The sequence below is a fragment of the Argiope bruennichi genome, chromosome X1 (genome assembly GCF_947563725.1).
Source record: "Argiope bruennichi chromosome X1, qqArgBrue1.1, whole genome shotgun sequence".
In the NCBI taxonomy this organism is placed as follows: Eukaryota; Metazoa; Arthropoda; class Arachnida; order Araneae; family Araneidae; genus Argiope; species Argiope bruennichi.
This window is the reverse complement of record NC_079162.1, coordinates 4,836,858-4,860,135: the sequence shown is the minus strand read 5'-3', so window position 1 is coordinate 4,860,135 and position 23,278 is coordinate 4,836,858. Positions and strand designations below refer to the sequence as shown.

Here is a 23,278-nt window from a genome sequence, read left to right as displayed (position 1 = left end):
ATTCCACCGACAAGTTTGTTCATTCAGTATATAGGTAAAACTAAAACTGGCAATAAATAATTTTCATTTCCTTTTTTGCCGATTTCATAACTATTTCGTAATCTGTATTGCGAGATCTAATTGTGCGAAAATTTTGTTTCTTTAGTATTATTTAATGACAAGTTAACTAAAACAATTACATTTTTATCTCAAATACTAAGATGGTTATTTTCAAGATGAAATTCTAGAGGAAGAAGAAGATGGAGTGAAAGGTTTAAAACAAGATCAGTTTTATTTTGAACGATTAAATTTTATAATGGAAATAAGAATGATCTTTTTTTTTTTTTTTGATACTATATTTTGAGGAAATTTAGCATATAATTCTTAAAGCAACTGCATTTATGATTTGTAGCAAATAAGTGAAACTGTAAATTGATTCGCTCATGAAAAGCATTGTTTCCATCTGGATTCAATGAATAAAATAACAGCCCATTATCGTTTTGTAAGCGTCTGTTGTTGGGGTAAGTTTACAAGAGATTCCTAATCGCATTAAGGGCGCTTCTTGCCGGGACAGGCGGCAGCACGCGGCCTGACAGTCGCTCTAATTGGAGTGGAGGGGGTAATCCAGTTAGGTGTCGCTGTTTTGAATGACCAACAAGTTCTTCTCTCTTTGTAGCTGAGCATGGCAGCTTACCCGCGAATCACAGAGGACAACCTGCATGTCGCTCTGGAATACTCTTACTTGAATCAAGGCCCGCTCGATGGCAACTGTGCCATGGACTTTCCGCCTAGTTGCCAGCTGCCCTACGGAGACATGGGACCTTGTAGTGGACAAACCTACAGGTATTCTTCTTCGCCAATGGCAAGATCGTACTCGGCTCCCCCGTCCGCAGCCATGTCGAGCCCGTCCACAGCATGCGGCATCATGCCGTCCAGACAGCGGCATCACCTTCATCCCGAGCATCCGTCGAGCATGGTCCACCATGGACCTACGACACATTTCCCCGGTCTTTCAGGTGAGACTTTTTTCAGTTTCAACCTCTTTTTCATAATAAAATGATATATTCGGCCATACAAGATTCTGAAGGGCAGACACTCATTCAAATGAACTACAGTTTTTCATATTTAACTCGAAGTAAACATTTCATTCTTCATGCATCATTTTTTGAATTCAAAATCTCTTAAGAAAATGTCCATCTTTCACATGAATTCAAGTGATTTTCTAATTGTTCTGTTTTTGAGAGGAAAGAAGAGAAGCGTTTGGGACTTGAAAGGTAGTTAAGAGTCAAAGTTTCAGAGCTCTAATAATTACTTCGAATGAATCGGTTCAGATTTTTCCACCAAAGATTACGATCAGAAATTCAATGCAACACTACATTATAAGCATAAGCCTGCAAGTGAAATAATCACATTATCAAATAACATAATAAAAATACATGAAACCCCCAATATAATTATTGTCACAATTTCTCTCCTTTTTATATATATGACTGAACTCAATTATTTGATATGACGCTTTACATTTTCTTCGGCGCTAAACATAAATGAGATTTCTTTAAAAAGCAACACAATGAGTAATGAAAATATTTTTTAAATTTTTGAGGAGTTACTTATTATTATAATTTACTTTATTTTTTATAATTTTCTTAGAGGAGGGACTTCGAGAAACCCTCCTCTCTCTATATATATTAAATTTGTTGGTGTTTTTCCAATTTCTTTCCAGAACTTGAGGCTAAAATATCAATGGTAATTAATAAATGTATTTTTAAAAAATTAGAAATATTGAAAATTACGAATCTACATTCCAAATCTTGTCAAGACAGTAAATGCTTTTCGGCTTTATAGTTTAGTTTATTTTTACATAATTTTCCAATAAAAATTGTTTATTTGTGAACTTCATTTTGATTATAAAATATTTCGAAAATCTATCCATATGAACATGTTCAGGTAAACAAGTATTAGATTTATAAGCTTTTAACAGATACAAATATTTTTAAAAAATTAAATAATGTTTATGAAGAGAACTTTCATAGAGACAAAATTTTAGTTTAAATTTTGGGATTAGTAAATATTATTCATTAATTTAATTTATTTTAATTGATGTTCACACTCGAATACAAATTACTTTGCTTTTCAATAAATTCAGCGTGATTCAAGAAATATAACTGGATTTTTTTCTACGATTGAAATTTTTAACAGTCATAAACATCTTATTTAACTTATCTAAAAATTTGTAACAATGTAAGGAAAAAAGGATAAAGTTTATTTATTTTGCATAAAAGATCAGAAATTTTTATTTCTATTTCAAAGCAAATAAACAACATTTAAAAACATTTTACTTGGAATTTAATAAAAAAAACCAAAAACATTTGCATTGTAGAATTTCAATCGACTTTAAATTAGTGTGTATATAAGCCAATTTGAACTGATTTAGCAAATAAAAAAATACATTCTTGATCCTCTGCTTGCGTTAATGCTAGCAATTAGAAAGTTAAATTGGATTGTTTCGCATTCCTCGGTATTTCAAATTTTTTCTTTGGTCTCTTGAATTTTCTATTTGTTAAGTCAAGATTCGTTCTATAATTCGAGTGTAGTTTTCACTTCGAATAAGGGAAATAAAAATTTCAAAAAATAGTTTTCATCCCCAAACTGTGTTTGTGAGCTAAATACCGTTTATGAGTCCTTCAAGATCAGATGTGAATTTCTTAATTCATTAAGGGATTTTACTGTTTTCAAATGCATTGAAACAAAAAACATTGTCTTTTGGCATTCTAAAAAACTTTTAATACATCAGATACAAATTGTACAATTCATTTTGAAAATTAATTGCGGCATTGATGCTTTTAAAATCATTTGTTTATGAAAATTACTAATTTATTCGGAGAAATTTTATTTAATTTTTAAAACTTATTATACTGCATTTGCATCATTAAACTATAACTTATTAAACTGCATTTCAAGGATTTAAAGGTTTTTTAAAATGGTTACAATTTTTTAAAGAAAATATCCGATTTTAGAGTGCATAGAATATATGTAAAAACATTTAATTGATTGGTAAATAGAAATGCAATATTTCAGGACTCAGCATTTTTACATAAAAATTTGACCATTGAAATATCCTCACATAATAATCCATTCGTTTTACTTACATTGATTCTTCTTTTATTCGCCACAGAAAGAATGTTCAAAGAAAATAGAATATTTCAGTCTTTTCTGTTGTTAAAATATTTTCATTGCACAGACAAGAATGAATGCAGTAAAGGGGAAAAAAAAAAGATAAACTCTGAGAAAAATCAGAAAAAGAATTTTTTTTTTTTACATATATTAGATCTTGCATTTGAACTGAAACATGTCGAATGGAATAGTTTTGAGTAAGAATAATCTTTAAGAAAAATATTTTTTATTTACCGGGCACATCTTAAAATCCAGATCAACCGAAAATAATTGATTATTAACTGTATTTTAGAAGCAGAGGTTATTAAAAAGACAATTGTTTTGCACTCAGATAAAAATCTTCGAATTTATGACTTAAATTCTTTTTCTGTTCATAATATTTCAGCAAACGTTCATGAAATTAATTACATTAGTTGAAAATGATCATCTATCTTCAAAAGAGCAAAATATTATTTATAGTTGCAATTCATTTTCTTAATTAAAAAGAGAAAGCGTTCTACATTTGATAAAAGAATACTCTAAAATAATATATTTCTGATATGAAAATTCACAGAGATAGTATTTTTAGCATTCTTCTCTTTCGGGATAATAGGAAAAAAAGATTTTGAAGTTTGAATTTTGACTGTAAAATTAATCGGATCTCACCTCCTTCCCATTTATAGAAAAAAAGTAACAATTTTGTCAGAAAATTTGGTTTTCTTAAAAAGGATGGAAATAAGGTAAAACAAGTGATTAAGTAAATTTAGTTAAATAAGTGGTTTAAAAAAGAGATTTTAAGTAAAAACTAACAACAAAAAATGATACAATTTCACAGAATCGTTTAATATCACAGAGATTGCATGTTCTCTTGTAGAAATACCCCACAAAGTCAATGCATTTTTAATTTATTTGTGCAAAATGCCAGTCATTTTTACTTCTCTTTTCAAAGCAGTTAATTCTTCAGAAGAATCGTTTTATTAAATATTTCTCATGCCCATTCGCTCGAAAATGTTTTATAGCCAAATTTGTATTTGTATTTGTATCAGTTTAAGTTACTGGGCTGTATCACCCTTTTCACAAGCAAATCAATATTAGCCTGTCGTATTTCTTTCTATGTCAGTAACTTTTCAAGCTTTTGAACTCCAACTGTTAAAACCAATCCAGATAGAAAGCAATATTTACGCGCTGATGGAATAAATGGCAATAAAATTCTAAATGGCAACCACACTGAATTGGGGGAAAGGCAGTTTTTCATAATAACTCACATATCTTGCTATTATACAATGCGTTTTAGATAAAAATATTTCTTAAAGTATTTATTTAATTTTAAGATTTAGCATAGCAGGTATATTGCGTCAAGATATTGATAATTTTTTACACTTATGGAATTTTATAGTTTGAATGTATATTGGAATATCCATACGCTTGACAACATAAAGAGTAAAAGAAAAGTATTACTCGGGTCTTCCGAAAATAGGGTATACATTATTTCTGACAGAACAGATTTAGATGAAACTTCTGTTTCAGTTTACTGACAATGTTTATTCATAAAACTCAAACTATAAAATTATTTTAGTAGATCTCTCACTCGACCCTCCAGGGAACGCATTATATTTGCTGACTTCAACTGCAACCTTCTTAAAAGCACCGTAGACAAGCTTTTAATCTTTTTCCTTGTGAAATAATCTTGGCAATACACCACTGTCAAGCTAATTGCTTTGAGATGGTCTTTTTTCTAAGCAACCTAACATTAATTCCATTTCATATTTTTTATAATAATGTCTGTTAATTTATTTTACACAAAGTACAATATTATATTTATTGCAAGAAAAGCTTTTCATTCAATCAAAAAAGAATGTATGCCAACTAAAATCTGTTAGTTTTCGAAAACTGTCACCAAACTTTTTGCCTGCTTCAAAAATTTTCAATGTTTTTGAAAATTTATACCATGTATTGGGGAGTATTTTTTTTTGAAAAATCAATCACGGAAGAATTCAAGAAATGAAGGTAAAATCTTTTTCGTTTGTGCCATATTTTGTGGGATAAATATTAAGCATCATAAGGGAACACTCATTTTAAAAGACAACAAAATTTACAAAACTGATTTCACATTTAATTGTTGCGGATTTTACTGATTCTAATGGTGTTTTTTTATCTTTTCTATTGAATTTGGAAATTTTAAATTTCTTTTTTTTTATTGGAAAGGGATGGGCCCATTTTCTATCAACAATTAACAAAGAAATGAAATAAAATTTTCTCATCATGTCTAACAAGTGGAATTCATTAATTTTTCTTTCTGACTGAAAAGAATATTTCTCAACTTTCCATTAACTATTGACAGAGGGAATACGAATGAATATTTTTCGGTGGCCAAGATAAGGTACAGCATAAGTGCAAGAAAAGATAAAGCATAAAGGGTTTTCAAATATTAGAGACATTTTGTTGCAATTCTTTGATAATAATTGATGTAAATGTGTTTGTAAAGGACGCCAGTCAAATTACGTCAATTATAATCAAGAGTCTACTTTTGAAAAATATATGAGCATTTTTCAGTGTGCAAGAGAAGAGTACTTACGTGCGGCCTGAATCCACCAGCCTCACTGAAAACATCCGAGCGACTGAGAGCCGGTGCGGAGCGCCCCTTCGAAAACACTCTCTTAACTTGGTTAGAGAGAGGCCAACCCTCCACCCAAATTAAATAATTGAATCCAGAAGGTTGATTGGGAGTAATCGGATTGCGAGGCCCCCGCTTATTTCGATCCTTTCCGCTGCAGCTGGACCTAATTCGGTTATGCTTCCCTCCGATCAACTCGCTGGTTACGAAACTATTTTCGATTCAATAAAAACTTGGATTTCTCATTTAAGCCAGACACCTTGATATCATTTTTCAATTCTAAATAACAGAAGAAAACTGTCAAAATATCAATGAATTTCTATTGGAATCACATGATAAAAAAGATGATGAGATGTTTATGTCGACCTAGAGATTTGGATGATTTTCCATGCCCTTTTGGCTGAAAGAAAAACGATTTATAGAATGTCTGGGAGACACTAAAAGGATGGAATTTAGTTGACATGAAAATTCAACGAAGGAAAGCCTACCTTTTGTGAATGCAGAGAAGAGAGTTTGGGTTATTTTATTGGCGATATGTATCAAATTTTGGATAATCGGGAAAGAATCACCAAATACGCCACATTGTTGGAGCAAATATACGAAGTCAATATATTTATAAAATTTATTTTAAATACTTTTGTCATTTTGTGGGCAAACCAATAGTTTGTGTGAAAAAGATGTCATTTTTTTAAAGTAAAAAGCAGCAGGTTTTTTATTTACTTGTAACATAATGGATTGAGATATTACATCAAAATTTTAATATAAAATGAAGAACGAACTGAACTAAAAATAATTACACAGTGGAGAAATATAGAAATCAGTTCACAAATTGAGTTCCTGCTTTGTTTATGCATCTCATACCAATTGTATTTTACTCTCATTAGATTTCACAAAGTATTTGTTGCTGAATTTTCTGTAAATACTTTAAAGACGTCAATGTAGATGAAAATTATTTAAACATCGAATATTTTGCGTAAAATTCGTTTCAAAGTTAAATTTTAGGAATGATTCCGAATCATTTACATATATCTTTCGAGAAAAATTTGAAATCTTCCCGAAAAAACAAGTAGTTTCTGAAAAATGAATAGTAACATCCGTGGCTATTTGTACTCCATCTTCAACAGAAATATATCATTGATAGGAAATTTAATTGAATTTTCAACGATTATTTATATTTTAATGTCAAGTCATAATATAATTTGCATTTTCATATGATATCAAAATTAAAAGAATTATATTTTTAATTTTTTATTCGAAATTTGATTCTTTCTACTTTACCTGTTAAAATTTTATCTTACATTTTCATTTATATTGTTTATTTTAAAATCCTAATTTAATCTATAATTCAGAATTTTTCTCAGGTCCTTTGTATTTTCTGTGAAAATCCGTATATTCTTCATAATGTGAATTTATTTTGACTAATTCAAAGTTAAAGAGAAAACTTTCTCCTTTTTTTTCAATTATTTACGTTAGTTAAGTATAACCAGATTTTGTAATATCTATGATTAATTTTTATGTCGTCTTTGCAATTCAAACAGACAATTCAAAAATCAAATTTCTTATTCTTCTAAAAATACTTTAAACATGCTATATCTGAATTTTAGTGTTTATTTTGAAGTTTTACTGTATAGTTGTTACATTTGAAACCCGGAATTCTGCTTATCTAAATTACTTATTATTTTATTTAAATAACAATCTGTAGAATTATTTAAAAAATTAACTATAATTGTTATTATTCATTAACATTTCACACTATTTATTATTCAAATATTATTTATTAAAATTGTCAACTACTAAAAATAAATCATCCCTGGCATTTTTAATTGAAAAGTGTTGCTTTCAGCTACGACACTCTTTTTCAGACACAGTTTTTCATAAAGTGAATTTTTGAATAAATCAATTTTTTATTGTAGTTCTGTCAACTTTGAGTTAGCCAAGTTTTACTGTAAATATTATTAATTAGAATTTTCTAACTGTTTTTTAAAGGCACAAAACTGGATTCTTTTTTATAAGGAAATTAATAGAAACAGAGTTGAATTAAAAATGTCTTGAAGGACCAATAAATTAAAAGTCTCCCTTCTTTAATCATCAGCTTACCAGAATAGATAATTAAAGATAATTATTATCAATAGCCATGAATTCTGTTTTCATCATTTTTGTTAAAAGATTGAATTTTGCGGATGTTAGGTTCTGACTAATTCTATAGATTTGCTGTTTGAATTAAATTTCTAATAATAGTTAACGATTTAAATGTTGTGATTATAACCAGACGCGTTTTGGAAAAATTCTAATCTTTGTTTAAAATGAAAACGGCAAAACAGAAGCTTGCAAAACGATAATTGCAAAACATGTTTTAAAATTATTCTTAAAAAAAATATTTGAAATTATAATAAATGATTTCTAATTGAATAAGTAAGAAAAATGATGAAATTTTTTTGTCTGAAATTTAAATTCTTGCATTTGGAAAAGTATACTTATTATACCACTTGTTGTATTATGTTCCTGTGTAATAATTATTGCTGTATTTTGTTTCACATCTATTAGTATATGATGCTCTACATTTATTGCCATATCATGTTCCACTTTTATTACCATATTGTGCTCCACATAATACTGTGGAACTATTTATTATTATAATAGTTTAGCTCTTAATTGTTTAGTCATTCGTTATACGATATGATATACCATTGCTGTGGTTTTTATTTTTTCGTATACAGAAAGAAATGTTTATAATGGTCCAACAACTTTATCTCCAAATTTCTATAAATTTCCACTTTTCAGAACTTTTTATTTCTCTTTTACATCTCCAAAGAAATTATTTTTGGAATTATGTCTGTCTGTGAGAACAGTTACTCAAAAGTGCAAAGAGAAAGAAGAATGAAATTTGGCATGTACAGTTTATACATTAATTGTAGATTTATGCCAAATTTTTGGACGAAATCCATCAAAGAAAAGTTCGTTTGTCTGACTATTTATATGCATGTGAACAATATAATTCAATAAATTCAACAATTTCAATTATCACCAGAATTGTCAAAATGCAAAAACTTTAGACATCTGTTTCTGTACATGTGAACCCCAAACGCAGGTGCCTGAAGTGCATGAAAAATGCCGAATTTTCGGTGTTGTTACAAAATGCATTTTATTAACTCTAAATTTAAGGGAGAGAAAATCATAGTTCATTCCTTTGAACCTTTTAAAAATACATGAAGGCTACAATAAGGAAGATTTGATTATTTTAACCAAAGACAGAACCCCATTCTTCAAACGTCTAAGTCACATCAATGCGAGAGCACCGACAAATTGAAAATATCAAGCCTGGATCTACATTTCGAATAATTGATTCTACAATTCGACTTTCCTTTCAAAAGAAAGCATGGCTGTCATTGAATAAGTAATTTGGAAATCGAAACGAACATAACGTCCACAAAATGAAATCTGCAAAAAAGGAATGAAAAACATTATGTAAAGATCTCTTATCGATTAAAAATAATGATAATGCAATTCTTCCTTTAATTCCCCCAGAAAAAATGTCTGCATTCGTTCCCATCTTGAATTGCCGATTCAAAAACATTGATTTTGAAATGAAGATTACCATCCCTTTTGAGACTTTTTCAAATTTGCCATATTTGGTGAATCAGAAAGACATTAAATTCTGATGATTCAACCTTTTTTTGTCCTTACAGAAGCGAAACTGTTTTCGGAATGTTCATTCTCTAATTTTTTTATATTACTGTTGAATTGGATGAGTAGAGGAAGGGCGACGTTACGAGGATATTCTACTGATTAAGTTTGCCGAAGGGAAACCAAGCATTTTTTAAAAATTAATATACTCTTCAATATAATATGATTCCCTTTATTTTCAATGGAAAAGGGAAGAGTTATTGCTGTGTCATGTACGATCAAAAAATAATGCGAGAACGTGAAACAAAGTGTTTAGAGGATATGCAGGTGTAAATATAATAATGAAAAGAATTTCATAATGGAAAAGGAAACGAAAAATTCAAACAAGATAAATTATTTTTTATGAATAAATAAAGATATAATAGACTTATTTTTGAAAAAAATCAAAATGTTGGTTTGCATCTTTTCTCGCCATAGTTCCAATTGATTCCTTTTCTTTACAGCAATTTACATATCAACTCTATCGTTGCATCTTTTAAAGAAAAAAAAATAAGTAAAAGTTTAAAAAGAGAGGTCTTTTGAAGTAAAAATATTAAAAAAGAACTTCAAATGTACTGGGAATGATGGAAAATTTTTCTAATTAGTACCATATCAATCCCTGTTATTTTTAAAGTTATTTCAGTATCACAGAAGAAAGGTTGTGCACTTTTGCCAAAGTTTGTATCCTCCTTCCAATTTGTTTAGAGTAACTAGCAATAATCTTGCATCATTACGAAACTGTCTCACTCGCTGAAACTCAGAAAAAGGTGGCGTCCTTGAACTTGTTCTTTTTTTTTTTCATTATTTTTTAAGTAGTATTATAACTAGTCTCTTTGAGTGGTTTTATTAAAAGTCAAAGCATTATATACTTTGCCACCTACCATTGTGTCAATGAATTCTGTGCTGCAGCCATGCAGTTCTTCTTCTTTTTTTTAATTATTTTTTAAAGTTTTTTTTTAAAAATCAAATAAAATTTCAGTCTCAAATTTCTTCATAATTCTAAACTTAATATTCTAAACTATTTAGGTTTCCGGTATGAAGTCGAAAATAGCTTAGAATTTTGCCGAATAATAAAATGTTATGAATTTTTTTGGGTACAATACTTTATAGATACAAATGAAGCTGTTAAGGTATCATCATGGAAATGAAATTCAGAAGTTTTTCTATCTACTGGCCCCTACTTCTATCACAACCCATTTAAAAAAATGATCACACTTTCTACAATATAATTATATGATTCAGGCAGACACACAATCATTTTATTTTTAGACTAAGAAAATATCTTTAAAGTTAAATCGACAATGGCATGTCATTTTATTTCTGAAACTGTTGTTAATCTGTCGGAATTTTAGCAGCTAAAATGCAATGAGATAAATACTTATGTTTTTACAGAGAGAATCTTGTGAGTGTCAACATATACTGTTGCTTGCAGAAACCGTTAAGTATCATCAGAAGAATATCTGGATCTTTCATCCTGTATACCCGTATTTTGAAATACCCTTTTTTAGTTCGCTCGTTTTGGAAGAGCTGTTATTATTCCCATCACATTCGTTCAATCTTTTTTCCCTCATTTTTTGAACTTCATCGGAATAAAATGGCCCAAATAATTGTTTAGATTCATTTAGGGAACTCATTTTCTCTGATTGGATTCATTGTTTCTAATCTTTTGGAGCTTAATCAAAAAAGGGATTTCGAATGACCGTTTTTATCCACTGTCGTAAGTAAACAAGTTTCCGCCAATTTTCATTATTTATTAGAAAATGATGGTCCTCTATTTTAGATAGATCCCAAATGATCTACTGAATTTCAATATGTTTATCCTTTTTTTAAAGGGTAGAACTAGCTAAGAAGGGGAAGAATCACATAAAAGTAGCGAAACCTGCTTTGTCTCAGTATCAAAAGACAACAATTTATTATTCAACCAACAACTTCGTACAAAATTATGTAGTCCAAAAGTATTAAATACTTTCTTAAAAAAAAAAAAAAAACTTTTTTGAGCCTAATATTGCTTCATCTTTGAAGAAAAAAAAATTGAATAAAGTAGAAATAAACAGGTGTAAGCTAAAAATAAGTTTCTTCAGCGAAAGTTCATGCCTAATCAAGTATGCTAGTTCGAAAAGGAAATCGCCGCTTTTATGACGTCATTGAGGAAAATGCCAAGTAATCGTCGCCTAATGTATGCTGATTTCTTTTCTCTCTCTATTTGAAGTAAAATGAGATAGTTGTGTTTTTGGCGTGTTTGGTAATCACTGTGCGATGATGAATAGACACTTCAAACTAGCTAGAGGGAATAAATAGACGTGAGCATTAGCCATTGGCGAACAATGTGTAAAAAAGAGTCTATTGGCCTTTGATTTTTTTTGCGAGTAATCGGCTGACACAATGCACCAGAATGCAAATTTTGGATGTCTTTTTTCAAATCGATTCAAACCTACAGTAGTAGTCACAAAATCCCATACCAAATTTCATATATTTTAGTTACTTTTCCCTTGAAGGACCGGGTTGAGAATTAGTACAAATCTGCAGTTTAGATGTAAAATCAAAAATTTTATTTATCTAGCTTTCTTAGTATAGTAATTATCATTTTATACAATATTCGGACTCTCGTGCAGACATGCTTTCACCTAATGAATTGATTTGAAATCTACAAATTTGGATTCGAGACCAAATGAAATGGTCATAGTTGAAAGCGTTTCTGACGAGTAGACAGTCATAGCTCCAAAAGTGAGGTCTGAAATGCGGATCTTGAGTACGAATTTTTTGACAATATTTCCTCTTCTCATACAAGAAGATAAATATTCTAGGCTAATTTCTTTTAGTCTAATCTAGGCCAATTGTTTACACTCAAAATTTCGAAATTTTCTTGTTATTTTTGTTTATTTGCAGTAAATTCTTGGCTATTCCTTGAACTGTTGATAATCTGCAAAATGACACAAATCAAGAAACAAATGCTTTGCAGAGATTCCAATACATGTGAGTTTGATGGTTCACGTTTTCATAAAAAAGTCAGTCATTTCTTTTCATTTTTTACTAACAAAACATCCTTTGTTATTTCTTTTGAATTATTTTTATCAAATTTTTGCTTTAACGATTGTGAATAATCGCAAGTTTGCTGCAATTGTTTAGTTTAGCATCATTATCTTTTGCCGAATAATCATACTGATTATGTAATCACAAATATGCGACTTCTATAATTTATGTACAAGCAGAAGCAACGAGCCCACCAACGCAGAACGACACAAAATGAAATGAGGAAAAGCTAATGAAAAATTTATCCCTGTGATTATATACTGTGAGATTTTATAGGGATTTCTCTATACATGTCGACCCAGGCAAGGGAATCATAGGGATCTTTTAAAAATAATTTACTTGGTTGACAGTTTTTTATCCCTTCACTCGGAGCGTGTGAACTGCCGATTGAAGAATTTTTTTTAAACTTGTGAATTTCATTAAATAGAAAAAGTGGAATGGGATCAGGAAATAAGTTAATATTTTAAAATGAAGTTAATATGTGTTAAATTGAGCTAAAAATCAGGAAATTAATTAAGTTTAAATTAGATTTTAATATATATATATATATATATATATATATATATATATATATATATATATATATATATATATATATATATACCGGGTGCGGCATAAATTCGTGCAAATTTCAAAAAATCATAATAAAAAAGTAAAAAAGTAATGCCAGGAAAAAATTGCGGTTTGCGGGAATATGTTCAGACAGCCTTTAGATTTCGTCATTTCCATTAAAAAATGTATTTAAAAATGACCGATAGATGGCGCTCACACGGTCATACCGAGGTGGTTTATGCAAATCAGGCGCGTGCGAGGCGCGTAGCTACTCCCATTACAGTGTAACATGTCGGCATCGATGCCACTAACGGCTAATTGAATGGCATCTTTCAGTTCCATCAAAGTGGTAGGAGAGCCCCGGTAGACACGAGACTTCAGGTATCCCCACAACCAAAAGTCCGCTGGGGAAAGATCTGGCGATCGTGAGGGCCACTCATTCTTACATCCTCTGCTTATCACTCTGTCCTCAGTGAATGTGTCTAGGAGGAACGTCTTAACGGAACTAGCAACGTGGGGCGGGGCACCATCCTGCATGTAGGTGACGGAAGATACGCACGTCTTTGATGCAAAGCAGGCATAACGTGGTCTCGCAAAAGTCTAAGATAGCGTTCTGCAGTGACGGAGCAGGTTTTCCAACCGGATATAGGACAACGATCTTCAAAAAAGAAAGGGCCTAGAATGAAGGACGCAGTGAAACCGCACCAAACAGTCACATATGGAGAATGCAGTGGTTTGGTCGTGTGGTTTGATGCTGCCCAGATATGACTGTTTTGCGCATTGCATCACCATGCAATGAAAAAGGGACTTCGTCTGTAAGCATGATGTTCAGTAACCATTGTGGGTCACATTCCATTTGTGCGAGCACCCATGTTGCAAAGGCTTGTCTTTTCCCGCAATTTGCTGGTAGCAACTCATGACCCTTTGGACAACAGGGACGCGGTGAGCGCTGACAGATGGCCTCCTCTTCGTGGACGATCCTCTAATCTTCCCGTTTCCTCAAAATGGCGAACTAAATTCAATATCCCATTCCATGAAATTGGGTTTTTCTTCGCCTTAATTCCTTTCACCGTCCGTAACTGTCGCAATGCTTTAGTCGCGGATTCACCGTTCGTATAGAACAGTTTAACCACTAATGCTCGATCCGGTAGCAATAGAATGCTACTGGTGTCGAATGACAGATCCATTTACAACCTTGTGTTTTATAGCTATACGGATTTGCCTAAACAGTCTCGGTATGACGTGTGAGCGCCATCTATCGGTCATTTTTAAATACATTTTTTAATGGAAATAACAAAATCCAAAGGCTCTCTGAGCATATTCCCAGAAGCCACAATTTGTTTTCGAGCATTACTTTTTTTATTATGATTTTTTGAAGTTTGCACGAATTTATGCAGCACCCGGTATATATATATATATATATATATATATATATATATATATATATATATATATATATATATATATATATATATATATATATATATATACAGGGTGTTCCGAAAAAACGTGGACAAAATGACATGGCAGATCAGTCATACAACAAGGATCAAAAATTGCATAGGAACATGGGGTCGCAACTGCGATGCGGAGCCGCTAAAGGGCGTCTAAAATAATACATAACACAAATAGAAGAAACAAAATCAATACAGAACATTTTATTGATAATTACCTACTGACATGCGACTTATGCATGCCAAACGTTGCGCCTACAGGAGGTGCTCAAAGTGTTTACCAGATGCATCGAGACATGCCTGGCATCGACGTTGCATGGAATTGCTCACCTTCTCAAAGATACGAGGTGTATCTCGAACACATCCCGCTGCCTCAATGATTCTTCCTACCAAGTCTTCTGGCGTTTCAACAGGTGTTTCATACACAAGTCCTTTTAAAAAGCCCCATAAGAAGAAATCCACGGGAGACTGATCTGGTGATCGTGGTGGCCATGCAATTGGTCCACCGCTACCAATCCAGCCGCCAGGAAAAGTAGCCTGCAGATGTGCTCTGATGTGTGTACTGAAATGTGCGGGAGCGCCATCGTGTTGAAATTGAATGCGTCGACGAATAGGCATCGGAACATTATTCAGCATGTCTGGCAGAACCTCTTGCAAGAATGTTAGATACGTGGAACCTTTCAGTCTGTCTGGTAGAATGTACGGACTAAGTAAACAGTCTCCTACAATGCCAGCCCACATGTTCACGGAAAATCTTCGTTGTGCTGCGTGCGGACTTGTAGCATGCGGGTTTTCATCTGCCCACCTATGCAAGTTGTGACAATTCATCACACCCTCTAATGAGAATGCAGCCTTATCCGTGAACAGAACACTTGCAGCGAAATGTCGGTCGGCAGCCTTTTCTTGCACATACCACCGCGCAAAATCCATACGACTGCTGTAGTCTCCCGGTTGATGTGCCTGGACGCGTTGTAAATGATATGGGTAAAGTCCTTCGTCGTGTACAATGCGCCAGACGATAGTTTGGGGAATATAGGTCTCATATACTTGTTGAAGGATTACGCTGAAGTGCTTGGACAACTCTTTCTTCAGCATCAACTGTCCGAGATATTCGTTGGCGACCTGAATCTGGCTTGTGCACGTCTAAGGAGCCGGTTTCACACAATCTTCGGTGAATAGTGGCAAAGAATGAGCGGCTAGGCATCTTTCTACTAGGATATTTTTGACGATACATTCGCAAGGCTTCTCGTCCATTGCAGTTGGCCATGCCGTAAACTAAATGCATGTCAGCCAATTCGTGGTGCGTGTAACTAGCCGTGTTACGCCCAACGCATCCACGACTCGAATGAATTAAATCTCCTTTTGCTCGGTTCGTGTCTGCACCGCAACGCCCTCTCGTGCTTCTCGCGCCCTCTACAGGCGTTTGCGACCCCATGTTCCTATGCGATTTTTGATCCTTGTTGTATGATTGATCTGCCATGTCATTTTGTCCACGTTTTTTCGGAACACCCTGTACATAGGGTGTCAGGGTGTCTCAAAAACCTTGACAACGGCTTTTATTCCTTAAATATTGATCATAGAAATAAATACTGTAAATTACAAAGTTGCTTAAAAAATGGTGCAAAATGTTATAGAATCGATTAAAATTTTCAGGGGATTAAAAAATCTTAAAACTGAAAAAAAAAATTACAAAATTAAAATTTTTATACGGACTCCGAAAAAAAAATTCTCAGAGAGTAAATGTCATGCGCAAAATTTCAGAATTTTATAATGAAAACTCTCAAAGATATGTTTAAAAAAAGTTGGTAAAGGGTCAATCACAAATTAAAATGCAAATGTTTACAGCTTCAGGGCAGATGACGAGACGCAGGAATGCATCATAAGGAAATAAAATATGCTTTATATTTTTAGTTTTAAGTACAAATTTTAAAATCTATGCTTCCTGAAAAATATTTTAAAATTTTATATCATGAATTACAGAATATAACTTAAAAATAGCACAGTCAATGAACTTGTAAAAAAACTTGGAAATGTTTGCATACGCAAATATATGCCTGTTTGGTGCGTCTAATAATCTCAACAAACGCATCATTATATTATGTTATTTGTGCTCTGTCATTGCTCAATAGCATAGCTTAAGAATAACTCGCACATAAATATTTCACACTTCTGCTACATTTTAAAAGTGCAATTAGCCTGTACAAACAGTATGTCACAATACAGCAATGAAGAACTTTTTGAAATCCTAATGCTTTACAGTTTATACAATCGCAATGCTAGCGAAACTTCACGGGAATTTCGGCGTAAATTCCAGACATCCTTCTGGGAGATTTATTTCCCAATTAGTGCAATGAATGCGTGAAAGAGGAAGCATATATATCCTGTAGGTGGACAAGGTAGGCCAGTGTTTCCCAAACTTTTGACATATGTGTACGCCTTCTATAATTTTCGTAACGCTGAGTATCCCTCGTCAAAAAAAAAAAAAAAAAAGGATGTATTTTAATAACAAGCAAAAATATATTTCTTTTTTTTCTTTTTTTGTGACATACACAAAATAATAAGAAAAGAGAAATAAAATTATTCATAATAAAATATAAATAAAAGTTATATTGTAAGTAACATTTATTTGGATCAATGAGAAAGATGAAATTGTTTGTGCTGAGATGACAGATCGTCATAATTTGGTTCCCTGTTTGTTAATTTTAATCTCGGTTGCGGTTCCACGCCCAATAGTCTGTTCCTTTTTTTCGACTTAATCTCTACAAATGCTGATAAAGCAAACTCACATAAATATGAAGTTGGAAAAGGCAAGATGTATTTCAGAACTTTTTCTGTTAAGACCGGATACACATGTTGCATTTGTAACCAGAGTGATGTTAAGGTACTCTCCCTACGTTTAATTTTCAAAAATCCGTCTGAAGCCAATTCCAACTATTGCTCTTCTTCTGCATGCGTCATATTTTCTGGCATCGATGTTGTGTCAATCTTAAACGGATCTCTTATCCATTAAATATTTTTGTTTAAATCAGGGAAATAGTTTTTCAAGCCCACTTGGAAACTCTCCAAATGCTGTGTTATGCATTTAAGAGTATCAGTATCAATTTTAGTAGTCGAACTTGTTATAAACTCATGAAGAAAGGGAAACGAGTCTACTTCTCCACTACCAACTCTCTTTTGCCATAAATTTAGTTTTGCGATGGCAGCGTTCACTTTATCTGAAACAATGAAATTTCTTTGCCTTGTAAGATAAGTTGAGGCAATTTAAAACAGAGAATATATCCGCTGAATACGCTAGTTTACAAAGCCATTTCCAGTCATGTAAACAATTTCTCAACTCAAATCTATTATTAAGAAAACATTGAAGTTCATCTCTAAGTTCAAACAATCTATTCAGAACCTTTCCTCGAGATAGCCAACGAACACCAGTATGAAAAAGAAGCTGGGCATGACTGCTTCCCATTTCTTCACATATTTGCGAAAAAAGTCGTGCATTCAAAGGACGGCTTTTAATGTAGTCTACAATTTTCACGTTTTCATCTAGAATTTTCTGTAATTCAGTGGGCATCTTACGTGTTGCCAAGGTCTCTCTGTGTATGCAACAATGTGTGGATATGACATTCGTGGCAACATTTCGAATACTTGCAACGAGTCCTTTATTAATTTCGACCATACTTTTTTCTCCATCTGTGCTTATTCCAACACATCTATTCCAATCAATTTTGTTCTCTTGCATAAACTTATTCATAACATTAAATATATCTAATCCTGTGGTGTGATCTAATAAAGGCTGGCAAAATAAAAAGTCATCAAGAATTTCTTGATTTTTTTCGTATCCAACAAAGGCCATAAGATTTGCAAAATTCGCAATATCAGTAGACTCATCGACTTGCAATGCATAATAACGACTTTGAGAAATATCAGACAATAAGATCTGTTTCACATTATTAGACATTTCCACGATTCGTCGATGAACCGTATAATTTGAGAGAGGTACGCGGTCAAACATTTGTTTCGCTTTCTCTCCTATCAGTACTTCTGCCATTATCTTGGCTGCAGGCTTGATTAAATCTCGCCAATGGTTTCCGCTGCACTACATTTCGCAATTAAAAGCGACACGCGATATGAAGTTTCTAGTATTCTTTGATTGTCGTTTCCTGCCAAATCCCGCATTACATTTACAGATCACAGATGATTGGGCTTTCTTTCCTTTTGGACAGAGTCACGTGATTTTCCGGGGGTTGAATTTCGTCTCAGTTGTACCCCCATCAAACTCTTATTGTACCCCTGGGGGTATACGTACCACACTTTGGGAAACACTGGAGTATGAGGATTTCGGAATTATTCACGATTCGCGAAAGCGTTTCATTGAAAAACTTCGAATTTGTGAAAGCATTAGTGAAAAAGAAAATGCTCAATGAATTTATTTAGATTCATAAACTACATTTAATGCTCACAGAATAACGTAAGATTTTTTAAATAACGTACACGAATATAAATTGCATAAAATAAATATAAATTTGTATTCACGATATGTAACAGATGCATGATTTTTCTAACTTTAATGTGAAGTGTTTAATTTAAAAATTTAACTATTGCTTTTAATACTATGCACTAATATTCTACAAATATATTATATTCAAAATATTTACAATTATTACTTATAAATAAATTTGCATTAGTGATATTAAATTTGTAAAAATCAAAATTGGCAATTTAAATTTCGATTATTCATCGTTTTATGTCAGTACTTGAAAAACAGAACTTGACTGCGTTCTTTTTTCAGATTTTTAGAGATGTGCTGATGTTTAATACAATGCGGCCCTTATGAAACCTTACGCACTTCCAAAGATTGATGACGCCACGTCTTTAAGAGAAATATCAATTGCCCTCTGCCACATTGAAAATGCGTCCCCTTTATCTTCACAGCTTGCTGGGACCATGCCATATAACAATAGCATATTTCCATTGAAGAAAACCCTATCAATTGACATTCGTAAAAAACCTTCTTTGAAAGTCATCCTCTTAGTGATTGTTGCTAATATCCTATTTTTAGTTCACGCCTACTTTTAATTTCATTTGTTGTTGCTAATATCCTTTTTTTATGTGCTATACAAATAAGAATGCATAAATATTAAGAAGACGCTTAAGTTTGGATTATTTTATAAATGAACGTATACTTCCTCAATTTCGCAACAGAATGAACTTCGAGAAATTTATTAGATAATTTTTTATACAATCAACCCATTCTAATGTGGATCGAACTGGATATTTGTGTCCACTCTTATCAAGGTGAATATCTTTTATTAATAAAACTAATTTTTATGAAATTTTAGCTCAATCCTTCCTTATGCATCACTAAAGGAGTGAGAAATAACTATTAGCTTCTCCAATGACGGAGGGTTGGGACCATCTTAGATACTTTGACATAATGATAAAGCTTTAATATATGTAAGTAATTTTCAAAGCACCAAAACTGACGTGTATGGTACTTTATTTCAAAATTCAAAATCATTTGTCAATGAGTCAAGGACAGTAAGAAGAGAAACTGTATCGTTTTCATTAATCAGAACGGACTATTTATAAATGAACTCAATTTCTAAAAGAATTAAAACATTGAAATAATCCCTTTATTGAATCCCCCCATTGAAATTTAGTTAATCCCTTTAATAGATATTATTTCTCAATTCTTATTATGTATCAATAAGCAGTTTTAATTACACCTCATCCAAAGTGAAATACTACACTCATGTCCAAAATTAAGGTCACAAAAATGGTTTTTAAAATAATTCTAAATGGCTACCAGTAAAATTTAAACAAATTGTATTTTATATATTGTAAAGGACCGGTAACATTATATTAACCTTTATTGTGGGAAAAAATGTTGTTTAGCATTAGTTTTAGAGGAACTACTGAAATTAGACCGTCTAGGCATCTGGGATTTTTACCAGCAATTTTGTGAATATTGCATTAAAACAAAAACAAAAAAATTAACCTGTTTCCAATGAGAATGAGTTCTCATAATCGTTTAGACGATTCCTTGATATGGAGAGCGGTTGGCAGGCTTGAAGCTGGGCAGTCTCAAGCGGAGGTGGCTTGATGGTCACAAGTGGTACCGAAAGTGGTATCCAGGTTGTGGAATCAATTCCAAACAAGTGATACTGTAACCAAGGAGGCCGGCCAAGGCCGTCAAAGAGCAACGATGCCTGCACAGGATCGCTATTTGGCATTAAGAGAACGATGGCATAGGCTGACAATGGCTCCTCAACTTGTTCGTAACCTTGCTGCTGCGTCTGGAATAAGAATTTCCAGACAAACGGTATACAGACGTCTAGCACAGAGGTCCCTTTATGCCCAGCAACCAGTTGAGTGCGTCCCTTTGACTGCATCCAACAGAAAAGCCCGGTTTTTGTGGTGCCGAATACATCAGTCTTGGGCACAGCAAGAATGGGGGCGTGTTCTTTTCAGTGATGAGTCGAGATTTACCACAGAGAGTGACACTCGTCGAATCTTCATCTGTTGAGAGCGAGGAGTTCCCTATCACCCCTTCTATGTAAAAGAAATCGACAGATTTGGTGGCAGAGGAATTCTTCTCTGGGATGGCATAATGTTGGGCAGTCGTACACCACTGAACGTCTTCGATGCGGGTACTGTCAATGCACATCACTATAGGGAAGAAATCCTTGAAGCCTATGTGAGGTTGTTTCGGGGTGCTTTTGGCCCAGACTTCATGTTTATGGACGATAACACGCGTCCACACAGAGCCCAGATCATTGATGATTTTCTTGAGGAAGATGATATTCGACTTATAGACTAGCCCTCGAGGTCTGCTGATCTCAATCCTATTGAACATGTTTGGGATGGTCTCGAAAGAGCCATTACACAGCGTAACCCCCCTCCTAATACCCTCCAAGAGTTAAAAGTCGCTCTTTTGGAAGAATGGGCTTTGTTGCCCCAAGTATTTATTGATACCCTCATAAACAGTATGAAAGCTCGTTGTGAAGCCTGTATAGCAGTGCACGGTGGTCACACTCCATATTAGACAGGCTTTTCCCGAGATAAATGCTTTATCTTTGATTCATAATGTAACACTTTTTGATATACCCTGTTTCTTAATTTCTAATTAAAATCTTTTCTAAGTTGTTATGTGTCTATGTTCTTTCTTCCATTGTACTGTACCTCTGTGCTAAATTTCGTGGCAACACAGTGAATACTTTTTCATTTTTCGCAGATTTTATGTTTGTGACCTTAATTTTGGACATGAGTGTAGTTTATCGTATAAGTACTATATAAGAATAAATCAAAACAGTTCCTTAACTGAAACAATTCTCATAGAGGAAAAATTCACAAAGAATATGGTTTTAAGAAAAAAATGAAGGAATTATGCATGAGAATTAAAATCACAAAGAATAAGTCACAGAAAAATGAAAAGAGCATGCATAACAAAAATTTGCTGAAAAATATTTATGTCTGCAAAACTATTTAACATTGTTTTCTGCTCAAATTACATTAGATATATCATTTTGATGGCAGGGGAAATACACAACCAAATGTTACATGAATTTATCCCATAATTTCTCGGAATCAATGACGCCAAACATTCCATCGATCCTTCGTGGGCATAATAAATGTTACAATTCTTTCATGTCACCCATAGAAAAAGATTTACTTTTTGTCCATTAGTTTTGTGCACTTTGGAATAAGGCACGGATGATTTCAAATTCATTCCCTTTTGAAACTCTAACAATGTTCATTAAAATGATTCAAATTTTCTCTTTCATCCATATAATCATTGCCCTAAAGAAACTGAAATTATTCGAGCCTTTTTTTACAGTTGCTTTGTTAAGTTGTAAATGCCTTTTTTTACAGTTGCTTTGTTAAGTTGTAAATGCCTTTTTTTACAGTTGCTTTGTTAAGTTGTAAATGAAACCTATTATTGATATAAGAAACTCAGATAAAAATTTTAATTTTTTGTGTATCCGGTATTTATGCTAGACAAATTCTAAAACTTTTTTATTGATAATATATTATTAAAAATAATGCATAATTAATCATAAAAATGTGAGAATTCAGCAGTCAACAGCGATACTTAAAATTACCAACATTAACGAAATTCCTTTAGTTTCCAAATATTTTTTCATCATATCCAAGATAATAATTATGTCATTATAAGATGCACTCTATTCCACGTGGTAAAAACTTTTGATTATCAAGGTCAGAAGAAATTTGATTGAAAGCGATTAGTGATAAAGCGATAAAATAAGTAAGTAGGCGCCGCAAATAATAATCCAATTTTTGTTGACATTCACAATCGAATACAGAATGCTGAAGAAGTGCAGTTTTCAAAAAGTGCTCGAATAATTAAAAGTGTGACTGGCTAATTGCAAACGGCAACGAAATTATTTGCTTTGCTCTTTTTAAGAACGATTTTAATTTTCATTTAAAACACAATGTCATATTACTTGACGAATTCCTGTTATATTTGTCATCACATGGAAGACATATAAGCAATATTGCGTTTAAAAATTGATTCCAAGTTGAAATAGTTCTAAAATAATTTTGCTTTCATTTCAACCATTTTTCTGGTGCAAGGTAAGATTGAAAATTACATAGTGAACTTGTTTTATTTATTAATGCATTTCATCCATTTATTTCTATACTTGTTTGAATATTTATTGCAATTATTTTGTTTTTTATTTTTTATATTACGCTTTTTACTGTCTCTATGTTCCAAATTTCTGAATTCTTATTGTAGTGAAATAAATATTTATTTGTTAATGCAGAAATATTTGCGATATCTCCTATTTGGAAATTATTACGTAAGTTTTAAAAATAG

The 23,278-nt window shown here is 32.4% G+C and overlaps 1 protein-coding gene across 1 annotated transcript in view; it reads left to right on the top strand.

Annotated features, from left to right (window-relative positions):
- The first annotated feature begins 661 nt into the window (after positions 1 to 661).
- Positions 662 to 23,278, top strand: part of LOC129958435 (paired mesoderm homeobox protein 2A-like) — a 134,487-nt gene continuing 111,870 nt past the window's right edge. Inside the window, exon 1 of the mRNA XM_056070926.1 lies at positions 662 to 995. Coding sequence (XP_055926901.1) covers positions 662 to 995 — 334 coding nt within the window. The remainder of the gene's footprint in view (positions 996 to 23,278) is intronic.